At 47.1% G+C, this 13163-nt stretch overlaps 1 protein-coding gene and 2 long non-coding RNA genes across 4 annotated transcripts; 1 reads left to right on the top strand and 2 right to left on the bottom strand.

Moving 5' to 3' along the window:
• Nucleotides 1-1783: 1783 nt before the first annotated feature.
• LOC137902698 (uncharacterized) lies at nt 1784-3279 on the top strand. 2 transcript variants are annotated; one of them, XR_011105743.1, is made up of 3 exons: nt 1784-1882; nt 2295-2439; nt 3171-3279. It is a non-coding gene; the product is annotated as an uncharacterized lncRNA (long non-coding RNA). The 2 variants fall into 2 exon arrangements; XR_011105742.1 differs by having other exon boundaries at nt 2295-2475.
• A 2483-nt stretch (nt 3280-5762) lies between these two features.
• LOC137902618 (proline-rich protein 14-like) lies at nt 5763-8131 on the bottom strand. The gene is made up of 7 exons (XM_068746712.1): nt 7996-8131; nt 7155-7287; nt 6835-7059; nt 6651-6739; nt 6491-6562; nt 6298-6409; nt 5763-6106 (listed from the first exon to the last, which is right to left on the bottom strand). The coding sequence occupies exons 2-6, from the start codon at nt 7242-7244 to the stop codon at nt 6373-6375; spliced, it is 513 nt and encodes a 170-aa protein (XP_068602813.1). The 5' UTR covers nt 7245-7287; nt 7996-8131; the 3' UTR covers nt 5763-6106; nt 6298-6372.
• Nucleotides 8132-9059: 928 nt separating this feature from the next.
• On the bottom strand, nt 9060-10819 carry LOC137902637 (uncharacterized). Its single transcript, XR_011105731.1, has 3 exons — nt 10767-10819; nt 10102-10238; nt 9060-9865 (listed from the first exon to the last, which is right to left on the bottom strand). It is a non-coding gene; the product is annotated as an uncharacterized lncRNA (long non-coding RNA).
• Between the last annotated feature and the right edge of the window lie 2344 nt (nt 10820-13163).

Below are 13163 nucleotides of genomic sequence, written 5' to 3'. Positions count from 1 at the left end.
CCCTAACCCTAACCCTAACCCTAACCCTAACCCTAACCCTAACCCTAACCCTAACCCTAACCCTAACCCTAACCCAAACCCTAACCCTAACCCTAACCCTAACCCTAACCCTAACCCTAACCCTAACCCTAACCCTAACCCTAACCCTAACCCTAACCCTAACCCTAACCCTAACCCTAACCCTAACCCTAACCCTAACCCTAACCCTAACCCTAACCCTAACCCTAACCCTAAAACCCTAACCCTAACCCTAACCCTAACCCTAACCCTAACCCTAACCCTAACCCTAACCCTAACCCTAACCCAACCCTAACCCTAACCCTAACCCTAACCCTAACCCTAACCCTAACCCTAACCCTAACCCTAACCCTAACCCTAACCCTAACCCTAACCCTAACCCTAACCCTAACCCTAACCCTAACCCTAACCCTAACCCTAACCCTAACCCTAACCCTAACCCTAACCCTAACCCTAACCCTAACCCTAACCCTAACCCTAACCCTAACCCTAACCCTAACCCTAACCCTAACCCTAACCCTAACCCTAACCCTAACCCTAACCCTAACCCTAACCCTAACCCTAACCCTAACCCTAACCCTAACCCTAACCCTAACCCTAACCCTAACCCTAACCCTAACCCTAACCCTAACCCTAACCCTAACCCTAACCCTAACCCTAACCCTAACCCTAACCCTAACCCTAACCCTAACCCTAACCCTAACCCTAACCCTAACCCTAACCCTAACCCTAACCCTAACCCTAACCCTAACCCTAACCCTAACCCTAACCCTAACCCTAACCCTAACCCTAACCCTAACCCTAACCCTAACCCTAACCCTAACCCTAACCCTAACCCTAACCCTAACCCTAACCCTAACCCTAACCCTAACCCTAACCCTAACCCTAACCCTAACCCTAACCCTAACCCTAACCCTAACCCTAACCCTAACCCTAACCCTAACCCTAACCCTAACCCTAACCCTAACCCTAACCCTAACCCTAACCCTAACCCTAACCCTAACCCTAACCCTAACCCTAACCCTAACCCTAACCCTAACCCTAACCCTAACCCTAACCCTAACCCTAACCCTAACCCTAACCCTAACCCTAACCCTAACCCTAACCCTAACCCTAACCCTAACCCTAACCCTAACCCTAACCCTAACCCTAACCCTAACCCTAACCCTAACCCTAACCCTAACCCTAACCCTAACCCTAACCCTAACCCTAACCCTAACCCTAACCCTAACCCTAACCCTAACCCTAACCCTAACCCTAACCCTAACCCTAACCCTAACCCTAACCCTAACCCTAACCCTAACCCTAACCCTAACCCTAACCCTAACCCTAACCCTAACCCTAACCCCTAACCCTAACCCTAACCCCTAACCCTAACCCTAACCCTAACCCCTAACCCCTAACCCCTAACCCCTAACCCCTAACCCCTAACCCCTAACCCCTACCCCTAACCCCTAACCCCTAACCCCTAACCCTAACCCCTAACCCCTAACCCCTAACCCTAACCCTAACCCTAACCCTAACCCTGATTTTCAAAATTGCGCCACAAGTCGGATTCGAACACGAGACGTCTGGGATGCGGGGCACAGGCAATTGCCACTACACCACCGCCTCACCTGTTCCAGGTTTCGAGATTCAAGACACTTTATCTATTCAGCATGCCACGGGGGCATTCTGGGTAGCGTAACTGCGTCATACTTTTCAGCAAATCAGCCCGGTGATTATCTGTTTTAAAGGTGGGTGGGGATTTCCGCTCAGTCCAGTCGTGGAGGGAAGAGCGGCAGGAGCAGACGACGGATCAGCATCAGCAATCGGCAGAATCTCCATTGAAGTCAAGATGAACAAAAAAAACCGTCGTCTTCCGGTAAGGACCCTTAGTTAACGTTCTACTATTCTTACAGAGACCGATTTCTGCAACTCAAGACGACAGACACGTGCGTTTTTACGCAGCTAATAGGGTTGTAGGCAAGACGCGTTTTATGATGCGCCATGAAAGAGAACTTGTAGCTTAATTAACTGTATTAAAATAGCGTCCAGAAAATATTAAGTGTTTGTCTTGGCCGTGAGCTAATCTGGCGTGCCGTGTAATTATATTTTGCCCACGAGGCAATATAAAATTCATATCAGCAATGGGCCGTATGTAAATGTTTCGGTGCGTTTTAATAATAAATTAAAAAAAAAAAAAAAGCAGCACATTCGCCGCAAATATTAAAAATCTCATAAAGCTCTGCTCTTTTTTTTGAAGCTTTGGATTCTTATAAATTTATTGTGTCCAGGCCTCAGAACGCAGGACCGGCGGAGGCAGCGGAGGCTCCCCTCACAGCATCACCTGATGCGAAGGCAGCGCCTAAGCTGGCAACACCGGAGGGTCAAGGGCCGGAGGAGCGGTCTGGCAGCAAGACGCTGCCGTCAGACAAGCGGGTGAGACATGAGCGGCTGCAGTGCTTAAAACAGACGGTGAGCGAGGAAGCTTTAAATTCAAAATCAGTAAACTAAATCTTACCTTACCTACAATTAAAAAAATTGCTGTTTGATGTGCTGTTTTCCCCGGTACGCGTTTTAAAAGCGCGGGGTGAACTAAGAAAGTTAGGCCCAAAGCCTGCCGCCAGTTCCAGTTTTTTGCGCGGCCGTGCCGCGTCGTGGCGACACGTGACCACCACCATCGGATTCGTCTCGTTCCGCTGATGTTGTTTGATGTGCTGTTTTCCCCAGTACGACTTTTCTGCACAAGGGGTGAACTGAGAGAAATTTAGGCCCAAAGCCTGAGGCCGCTTCTGGGTTTTTGCACGTCACGAGGCCGCGCCCGGTCGTAGCGACACATGACCACCACCATCGGATTCGTCTCGACTCGCTGATGCGGTTTGATGTGCCGTTTGTCCCGGTTCTCCCTCGCAAAGTGGAACCTTCCTCAAAAAACGGACAGGGGCACGCTGCTAAAAGCCATGCCCAGAAAGGTGCACTGCGCGGTGGGTAGATTTAGTGGGGGGGGGGGGGGGTTGATTTGGGGGCCCGTAGCGTCACTTTCCGGGCACGCAGAAGGTCGTGACGCCGTTGTACTTGCTTGACTTGGTGTATTATTAAAATACATAAATGCATATTTATTTAATGGTTACAAACTTCCAGGATGACTCTGTTATTACTTTTTTCCACAGTTGACGCCTTGGAGGATCCTTCCTGCCTTTGGAGCACCCGTCCAGCCGTGGAGGATCCGTGCAGTTCACTGTTCTGTGTATTCTGTGTATTAAAGTGTATTCTTGCAAACACTTGTACTTCATTGGTGTATAATCAACTGTCTGTAATCTTGCTAGCACAGAATGGTTGTCCAGATTTTGTAGATCGTTCGTGCAGTACCGGACAGCTGTGGACGACCCGTCCTGCGTGTGGACCACCTGTCCAGCCTTTGGATGACCCGCCCTGCAGTGGGCCCCTCTTGCTGTTGAGAACCCGTCCAGCCTTGGATTGCCCGTACAGTTCAATACTCTGTGTATTAAAGTTTATTCTTGCAAACACGTGTACTTCATTTGTGTATAACCAACTGTCTGTAATCTTGCTGCGATGTAATTATTGTCCAGATTATGGTCGGTAAGTCGAAGTGGTCATGCGATTTCTACCCCGAAGGGCCCCGGTCCCGGATTTGTACCCTGCAGGCCACATGTTGGAGAAAACAACGCCGCGCAAAATATTACAATAATCCATATTTCTACTGTATGCAGTGACTCCACAGTGCTTAGTTAACCCACCCGGACCGTCAGCTGTTCGCGGGGACGTTGTCCCGAGGGACTGCGCTGGTTTTAGCGTTGCCGCAGACGGCCGCGCGAAATATGACAACAATCCATATTTCTACTGCATGCAGTGACTCCACAGTGCTTAGTTAACCCCCCCGGACCGTCAGCTGTTCCCGAGGGACTGCGCTGGTTTGAAAATATCGTTTTTAATGTGCAAGTACTAGCGAGTAGGGATAATGTACAAGATTGTCCTTAACGTGTACTTACGACCGCGGTACACACACACACACGCAGGCGCGAAACACAGACGATGTCAGCAAAGAACTTTTTCTAATCTCGGCCGTTTTGTATTTTGACTTCAGAACGCCAAACCTTATCTAATATTTTAAGATTCTATATTTTGTACATTAATACATTAGAGCTATCTATAAACACCGACGTGTGGACGGTACCACCCTGATGTCGGGGGGGGATTTCACACGCCCTCCTGGTCTCAGCTTGGCGCCGCAGCGGGTCGATGCCTCCGAATCCCCCCCGTTTGCTGATTCCTATCAGCGTTCCCCGTTCCCAGACGGTACGACCCGATGAATGTTCAAAGAATTCCTACGAGGCCTTTTATATGAACGCCATACTGATGGTCATCCGACGGATGGGGACGGATGAGCCCATGTGGCAATGTACCCTTTGATGTGCCGCCACCCCTCCCTTAGAGCAGTATTGCACGGCACGTTATTTCACAACGATCTTAATTCTGGCAGTTCCACCAATTTTAGTCGTTTTATTTTAGGGGTTAATAGCATTTCAGCCGCTTGGCTGCGCCACCGAGTACGATAATCAATAAATGTGCGGAAAATCAATAAATGTGCGGAAGGTGGCGAGGTTTTACCAGAGAATAAGGTGGAACGCGGTGACTGTAGACGGGTAACGGTCAGACCGACCTCATCTTAGAGCATCTCTCCAACCCGCTGCTGCCAAACTCTCCGTTTGCCCCTTTGGAACACTGTAAACTTTATCGTTTTTAACAATTGGGGGAAAAATAAAGCAGTTATTGGGACCGTTTCTGTATTTATTAGGTGTGAGAGGCATTGCAGAATCTGTTCAACGCGTTTCTACAATGTTGTGGGCGTTCCCGTACGCCACCTAGTGGACAGAGAAAGTGACCGCCGTACACAATCACTCGTCCTGACAGGGCTTGACGTCATAATTCCAGGTTTGTCTCGCTGTAAACATGAGCCTCGCGCGCCGCTCGTAACTTTACATCACCCCAGTGGAGTCATTGAACGCGCCGTTTCCCATTTACTTTACCAAACAACAAACCTCAAATTCTTGTAAAAAAAAATACATGCTGCACCCCTTGGTTTTGAACCCAGGAGCTTCTGGCCGGGAGTCAAGTGTGCTACCCACTGCACCACCGAGAACGCAGTGTGATGTCGCATAAGGAAAAAGCACAGCTCCAGTGCAACACGCTGCGGTCTGGAATAGCAGCTCATCATCCGACAAGCATGACTCTGTTAACGCCTCGGGTTTCCTCCCCCGCACTGTGGGGCGGTTGGTATTGCTACCAACCGCCGTGTCGGAGGCCCCGGGTTCGAGTCCCGCTGGGGGAGTGGGGTAGAACGGGGGTAGCAGGGTAGGCCTAGGGCCTTGCCTGGGCGGAGTGAACTGGACCGGTCCACTTCACTCTGCCCAGGTGGCCCTGGGTCTACCCTGCTACCCCCTCTCTATCCCATTCCCGTAGTGGGATTTGAAGCCGGGGCTCTTTGAACTTTTCAACATTGCTACCAACTATTCCCCCACCCCCGTGCACACACCGACGGACGCACTCACACGCCACGGACAATTTGGAGTAACCGACTCCCCTAAATTGCACGTTTTTGGAGGTGGGCGGAAACGGGAGAACCCCGACGCAGACACGATTTGAACCCAGTACCATCTGGCTGTGAGGCCAGCATAAACTCGACCAGCTGATAACCAGTCATTAACAAATTCTCAACACCAACGATGACATCACAGACAATCTGAATGTAAATATACATACTTTAATCTCATGTCCAAGCAGATCAGACCGGCAATATGAAGAAAATGTACATTTATATTTCTATCCATCCGGTTCACGTTTCACATCCAACACTGTAAAAAATAAAACAGCAAATACACTGCAAAAAAAAACCATGTGCTGACAGGATGTGATGTCACAGATCACACACCCAAGCCTCGCTGTATCAGAAAGTCTTTGAGAACACCGAGTCGCTCCACCAGCATCGCATCCACGTCTGACTCGCCCCCACGAGGGACGCTGCCATTGCACCGACGGAGAGATGCTTTCCGCTTCCTGGGGACCATGGTAACAGGAAGTCCCGCCCCTGAAGTCGACAAACATTTTGAAAAAAGAAGTGTGAAGAACAAGATGAAGAAAAGAGAAGTGCTACCTGTATGTAGTAATAATGAATATAACTGCGTAGTTAGAAATAAAATACAAAATAACACAAAGGAGGGACATAAATAAGGAGACTACCGTCGCTTTATCATGCTCTCAATACATTTCCCAACCCACCTTGCAGTCTCTTCCTTTTCCGGGGAAGAGTAAAGTCAGGAAAAAGGACAACCCTCCGTCTTTTCTGCTGTCCAATCAGGAGTAGCGCTCCTCAAACATTGTTTCAAGACTCCTGTGGGGTGAAAAACAAAATATGGTAGAAGACTGGAGATTCAGCGAGATTTGCATTATTCATTTTAAAGGTTACCTTTACCTGTTGGTTGAGGGGGAATTGTAGTTCTTGTTCGTATAAATCTCCTCCAGACTGAACTCTTTCTTCTTTAACCTGAAAAAATGTTCACTGATGATTTTGGAATATGGTCAATGTGTTTGTAAATGACTGCGTTCATTTCCTCCACACCCACGCGACCTACCTTTTGACCTTTGGCAGTCCCATTGGCGTGAGCAACATTTCACGCGGTGATGCCCGCCGGATTCGAATCTGTGAGACGCGTTCGGCTCGCTGACATAAAATGGACACAGAGATCCAATCAGTGGAAACCATGAGTAAAAATGACTTGACAATAAAAAATCGGAAACAACAGAAAAAATATCCACCTCTCCATTTGTGCTGAGAAACTCTGGGCCTGCTGTCGATTGGCTCGTGGAAAGCAGAGCAGACAGTCCATTGGCCGAAGATGACGGCGAAGGAAGAGACCGTCGCCGGGGGAGGCGTAGGCAACGGGAGCTGTGATTGGACCGCTGCTTCTGAAGTCGCCGGGTGGGAGAAGCTGGGCTGTTAGGAGGAGACGCTCCAAGGAGACACAGGCGGAGACAAAACTCCTGACGGACAACAAAAAGGCAGCGAGTTCCCTCGCTCAGCTGGTCCGCGTGGAAACAGAAGTCCTCAAACGGACTTTCCATCCATCAAAACAAACCCGTTTCAGACGCGCCGCCATCGGCCTCATCGTCAGCCGAAGGCCGAGCTGGATGCCGCGTCGCCGCCCCCGAGCCCTGCCGCCTGCCATCGCTGCCCTTCAGGGTCAGAGGTCGACTCAGCATTTTTGAGGACTGTGAGAGAGACAGAATAACATCTAACGACAAAAAGAGTTCTGGGCCTCCAGCCGAGGAAGGTTGAAGTCACCTGAAAGTTGTTTGTGCCATTTGCTCCACGCACGCGCGCACACACACGCACACGCACACACACACGCACACGCACGCTTAAAGAGGAGTTAAAGAAGCCATTTCTGGAGAAACCATCTCTGAACAGAGGAGGAGGATTAAGACACCGTATATTATTATTGTAGAATCTTCCCAACACCAAATCTGTGTACGTAACAAGTGTAAAATCTTTTTAACCTGAATACTTGTCTCGTAATTGCACTTCCGGTTAGATGCTAAACTGCACTTCATTACCCCCCCCCAGCCACACCTGGGTGCAGCTCAACAAAAGAGCTCACCTGAGGGTGTCTAATTTCTCTCGCGGCTCAGAATCCCATAAACATTTCTACAAGTTAATTCATCGTCATTTGACGAACAGGAGTTCCTTTTTTTTTTTGGCCTTATTACTTTCTCACATCGGTCTTTCTTATGTGACATGAAACAAAGGGACACTCACAGAAAACGAGCGGTATTTAGGATCGGCGTGAGAACAGAACAGAAAAAAGGAATTTGGAGAAAATACAAAAGCTGCTCGAGCTAGCTGCGCCTAGCTACCGTTAGCATATTATATTGCGCGTGAATCGGTTAAAACGTCATAAATCGGGAAACTCATTTTACCTTTTCAAAGCCTCCGGATTCGTTTGGTCTCCTTTAACTCCTCTTATCTCATTTTAAGCGCTTCCGACGCTAGAAAATGCCAAACCTGGCCGTGCGGTCCGGTGCAAGACGCTCTTCTGACGTCACTAATGCCCGGCGTTAAATAGCGGAAGTCACAATCACAATGATGGAACTTCCGCTGAAAGTTTCAAAATAAAAGTGTTAGTCTAGCGCAGTGTTTCCCAACCTTTTTTGAGCCGCGGCACATTTTTAACATTTACAAAATTCTGCGGCACACCCCCAACCAAAATGACACAAAATTACACTCCAACGGTACATATTAGATTAGATTAGTTTTTTTATGTACCCGTATGCGGGTGTGACACAGCATGTTGGGGGTCTGCTGGGAGACCAGGACTTCAGGTACCCCAGGTAGAGGCCTGGGGCCAACCGGTGAGTGCTGCGTCGGTGGTACGGCAAAATGTCCTTGGGGGGGGGGGGGGTGAACACAAACTGAGGAGAGGAGGCTGTCATCAGCCTCGTTATTACCTTGACTACAGCCTACAGAGCCCCCTGGAGGTAGAACATGCGGCATCCGGGGAGAAGAGTGGAGGACGCTGCCCCTGCAGGAACCCCGACCTGACCTAGCCCTGATCAGCAGGACGGCGGTCACCAAAGTCCAGCAAGAGAGCCAAAAGGTCTTCCGTAATCTGGACAAAGAACAGGATAACAAATAAAGGTGCTGGGGAGGACGATGCAAAGGACAGGGTGGGTTGCTGTGACGACGCCTCACGGGACAAGGAGAAAGTACAGTAGTAGTAGGAGGGTACATGCTGTCTCACTGTGGACTTACCGTGCAATGACGATTAAGGCTTTGTTCTATTTCTATTCTATTCCGCCGAGGGTGTACAAAGACTGGCCACTAGATGGAAGCAGAGGCCAATATTCAGACTTTTGTTCAGCATAGCTCCACCGAGGTATGACCCAATTAGCTCCATCTTCAAAACGGTTTTAGCTCGAGGGCAGCAATGTTCATATGTTTGTCCTGAAGAACATTATACAATCCTGGTGAAAAGACAAAGATACATCATCCCCAAAATGTTTTTATTACTTGTACTTATATCCTTCAAGTACAGAATACAATAAAGCTGTAGGAACACTGAGCATCAGACAAGGAACACCGCCTGAACGTAGACCTCCTACGCATTCCTACTCTGGACCATAAGATAAACCAACAATTCCAGAAGACACGGGAAAACAAAGCTGTGAAAAAAGGAGACTATAATGGATTACAAATGTTTAAAGATAAATGGGTCGGGGGTGAACGGAAAGCTACATCAACGGGACGGGGCAGTTGTGTTTGACAAGAGCTTCCCCTCTGTGACCAGTGACGCTAGTACAGGCATGGGCAAACCCAGGCCCGGGGGCCATATGCGGCCCGTTGGTCTTTTTAATCCGGCCCGCCAAGCTTGTCCAATCATATCATTAAACAAAATTGTATTATAATTAAACCTCATTCATTTGACCTTTTCTCTGTAATGCTACCTGTAAAAGGACAAATACTTTAATGCAATAGCTTTCATGTGTCATTTATATTAGCTCCCACAAATACTCCATCCATCTGTTCTTGGTCCGGCCACCCTGTCAAATTTTAGAACCTATTGTGGCCCGCGAGTCAAAAAGTTTGCCCACCCCTGCGCTAGTATCTGCGCCGCTTGCTATTTGGCCCATCAAGGAGGCCCCCTAACGGATTCCCTCGGCCAAATCCTGCTGCAGGTCCAGCTTGTGAGCCCATCGGTGACTGTTGCTGTTGTTGTTGTTGTTGCTGCTTTGTGGACTGGGCATATGTCCGCCCCACCCCCGATCCACCCTGTGGTAATCTATCGTTTCGCTGTGGAATCGTGAGAATAGGCGTTACGGGAACGGGGCCAAGCATCGCAACGGGATGTTTTGAATACGGTGGGGATTTTTAGAGTTCGTCGGGGGTTCAGTCCGGGAGTGAAAGGTCGGCCCCGGCAGACAGAAGGAGAGAGAGGAATAAGACGATTAGATCTCCAGTTTATCAAACGCACCTTCACATCCTTCAACGGTCGATATCAGAGCAACTCATTTTTACTGATACGTTACCATGGCTCCGTTCTCTGACTTCAATGGCGCGCCCATATTTGTAGTTCCCTCGGGGCCAATGGCTCCTCCCCGTCCACTCACGGCCATCGTACGACCCCGGTTACCACTGGGCCCCGGAGAGGCCCGGTTAAAGCCATCTACGCGCAGAACAGCGGAGCATTGGTTTGGACGCTGGCGCTAACGTCAGCCGCCTCTTTAGACGTTAGCGCTGGCTTTCAGTTGGAAGCTAACGAACATTCCCACCCGGCTCCTCCTTTGAAGAGCCCAAAATATACGCGACAACAAAAAACCTACGCTAACCCTAACCCCCATCCCGATCACAGATCTTAACTTTACTCGGCTTCAGAGGTTCTTAAAAGGTGCCGTGGCCTTTAATTATTGTTTAATGATTAACTAAACTCTCAACTCTCTTGTAACAGGATGCTAGCTCAAGGACCCAGGATTTCCAAACTACGAGATAAAACCATCCCACCAGGTTCACTGGATATGGCGTTAGTTTCAACACGTGGTTTTGCCATTTTATTCCTTCTGGCATTCCTTCAAAGTAATTCCACTTTAGATGAAAACCTATTTAACATGCAGTACGTTAATAAATGATATTAATGCATGGATCACATCATCGTCAGGTTCTGCATTACATTAGTCTTTGTACATCGTGCCCGTACCTCCCATATTAATGGCTCCACGCGGGCCGAGCTCACCCCCTCGCACTTCCTGTTCTCTCTGCAAGAAGTGAAGCACAAAACTCGGCTAAACAGTAACTCTTCAGTTGAAACACTGATTTCCACACAAAGCTGGTGACTGCTGCAAAACATTGGCCGTTGATCTCGTGGAAATTATCATTTAGTGATGGAATTGCATGGCAAAAATACTTTCCACACTTCTGCTAGCCTGCGTTCGTCATATACTTTAGCTCCGTAAACAGAAAGTGGGAACATAAAATGGGCCTCAGGCTGCCTTATTTCATATGGAGTTAAAAAAGAACAAAATTAAGTAATGTCAAACGTCTTCTGCGTGCGTTTCAACCAATCACACGACCGCCCCAGCAGGAAAGAACCCCATGTTGACTCTCATCATGCATCCCTTCCTGGCTGTTTCGAGTTTTGAATACTATTACAGCTTTTATGAAGCAACTGTGTTAAGAAATAATTGAAACACTAGATGGCAGCAGAGAGCGCCCTGACTAACAGTAAAGCGGTAATAATAAAAAGACTAATTTCCCTATAATTTTTCCATATTCTTTCTCCTGAAACATACCTTTAATGAAATGTAAATTAAGAGTCTCCACGTTAATTCAGAGGTCAGACCGTCAAGGATGTTTCCGACGGTGTATCAATACAGAACAGCGCAATATAACAACAGGACAAGTGTCTTTAGGAAACAGAAGAATTATAAGTTGTGACTGAGGAAGCAGGAGGTCAGACACAAAAATCTATAGAAGTGTGCACCAGGGTTATTATAGTTAACGAAAACTAACAAAAAAACGAAAACTAGAATAGAATTTTTTTTTTCGTTAACTAGAACTAAATAAAAACTATAATTAAAAGAGAACACGAAAACTAACTAAAACGGTATTGTCCGTTCACAAAACCAACTAAAACTAATAAAAATTAAAGACACTAATCTCTTCGTTTTCGTTTTTATCGATTTTTAAATTGATTTATTTTGTTTGGAGTTACTGCTCGTTGAGAATCGGGTTGGTGACGTCACTACCGACGGAAGCAGGCAGGAAGCGCCGAACGCTCCAGCCCCATGTGGGATTTGTTTATTACGACGGAGAGAAACAAGAAAGCTAACTGCGAGTAGCCCCCCCGTAAGAGAAGCAGCCCCCCGGCTAGCAGTTAGCACCGCGAAGGAGACAACAATAAGGGACTGCTTTTAACCTGCACCGACTGGAGCCCCCCCCCCCACACACACACACACTGGGGGGGGGCATGGCTCACCGCATTAATGAGACATGAGAAGAAGATGAGCTGCTTGGAGCCAAGCCCAAAGTGAGGAGACCCCTGATGGAGCCCCCCTGATGGAGCCCCCCTCAGCCAGGAGGACCTGGAGATGGTCTGGATGAACCGTGGATTGGATTAGAGACGGACGACGAGGACATTGAACGCGTTGGTGAGTGGTTCTAGTCCCAAATACATTAGTCTTGTTGACCTTTTATGCTGATATAAAATGTAACAATAATCAGTGTTGTAAACTTTAATTGATATTAAAACCCCATAAAGTCCCAAAAGGAGAGGAAATAAATTATTTCTTTTACCCATTCTGATCCAAAACCTAAAATGCCAATCACAAATGTTGGAGCCTCCATCCGCTAAAACCTGAAATGTATAATTTGTCACACTGAAATCATCGTTATTGTCATGTCATGATTTCAGATCTAATATTGGGCTTCATTATAAATATACAATATTAAATGGGTTATCCTGGGGAAACTAGTTTAGGGTGCTAACAGTTAAGAAATTAAACATCATGAAAGAAGTAACGTTATTATCCCTGCTGTAAAAACAAGGGTTATTACAGACAGTCCTAATTAATACATAATTATTTAACTGTACTGTTCTTTGTGTCTTTTACATTTGTTTGTTCTTTTTGCTCAGAGCTTGACCTGCCAGATGGAGAAACCAACAAGTTCCAGAGGATCCATGTCTGGCTCTCACCCTTCAGCTCACCCTGAACGCTGCCTGAAGAACCCAAATACTGACTTGCTGATATCAAGAGCAAGAAAGCTCGTCCACGCTGAGAGCAAATCATCAGCGGCAAATTAAATATTAAGTCCGAGATTGTAGCACGTTAGCAGCTATGCTGCGGACTGTTACGGTTGGTTGTTTAAAATTACTGAATAAATGTTTTATATGTTATCTTTTGTTGAGTTGTATTATTTTATTATATTTTAATCCTGCATCTGACAAATAACTGAAAGTATGAAAAACAAACTAATAAAAACTAAATTAAACTAATAAAAACAAAACTAAAACTAATAAAAACTAAAAAATCCACTCTAAAAACTAACTAAAACTAACTGAATTAGAGAAAACAAATTCAAAACTAACTAAAAATAA

This window comes from Brachionichthys hirsutus, chromosome 12 (genome assembly GCF_040956055.1).
Source record: "Brachionichthys hirsutus isolate HB-005 chromosome 12, CSIRO-AGI_Bhir_v1, whole genome shotgun sequence".
NCBI classification, from domain to species: Eukaryota; Metazoa; Chordata; class Actinopteri; order Lophiiformes; family Brachionichthyidae; genus Brachionichthys; species Brachionichthys hirsutus.
This window is presented reverse-complemented; position numbering and strand designations above follow the sequence as displayed.

Excerpts from the sequence above, each read along its gene's own strand:
- LOC137902618 (XM_068746712.1), bottom strand. The coding sequence starts at position 7,244 with ATGGCAGGCGGCAGGGCTCGGGGGCGGCGACGCGGCATCCAGCTCGGC. Across the intron at positions 6,740-6,834 it reads TTCTCAGCACAAATGGAGAG|CGAGCCGAACGCGTCTCACA; the intron begins GTGGATATTTTT and ends ATTTTATGTCAG. Across the intron at positions 6,563-6,650 it reads GGACTGCCAAAGGTCAAAAG|GTTAAAGAAGAAAGAGTTCA; the intron begins GTAGGTCGCGTG and ends ACATTTTTTCAG.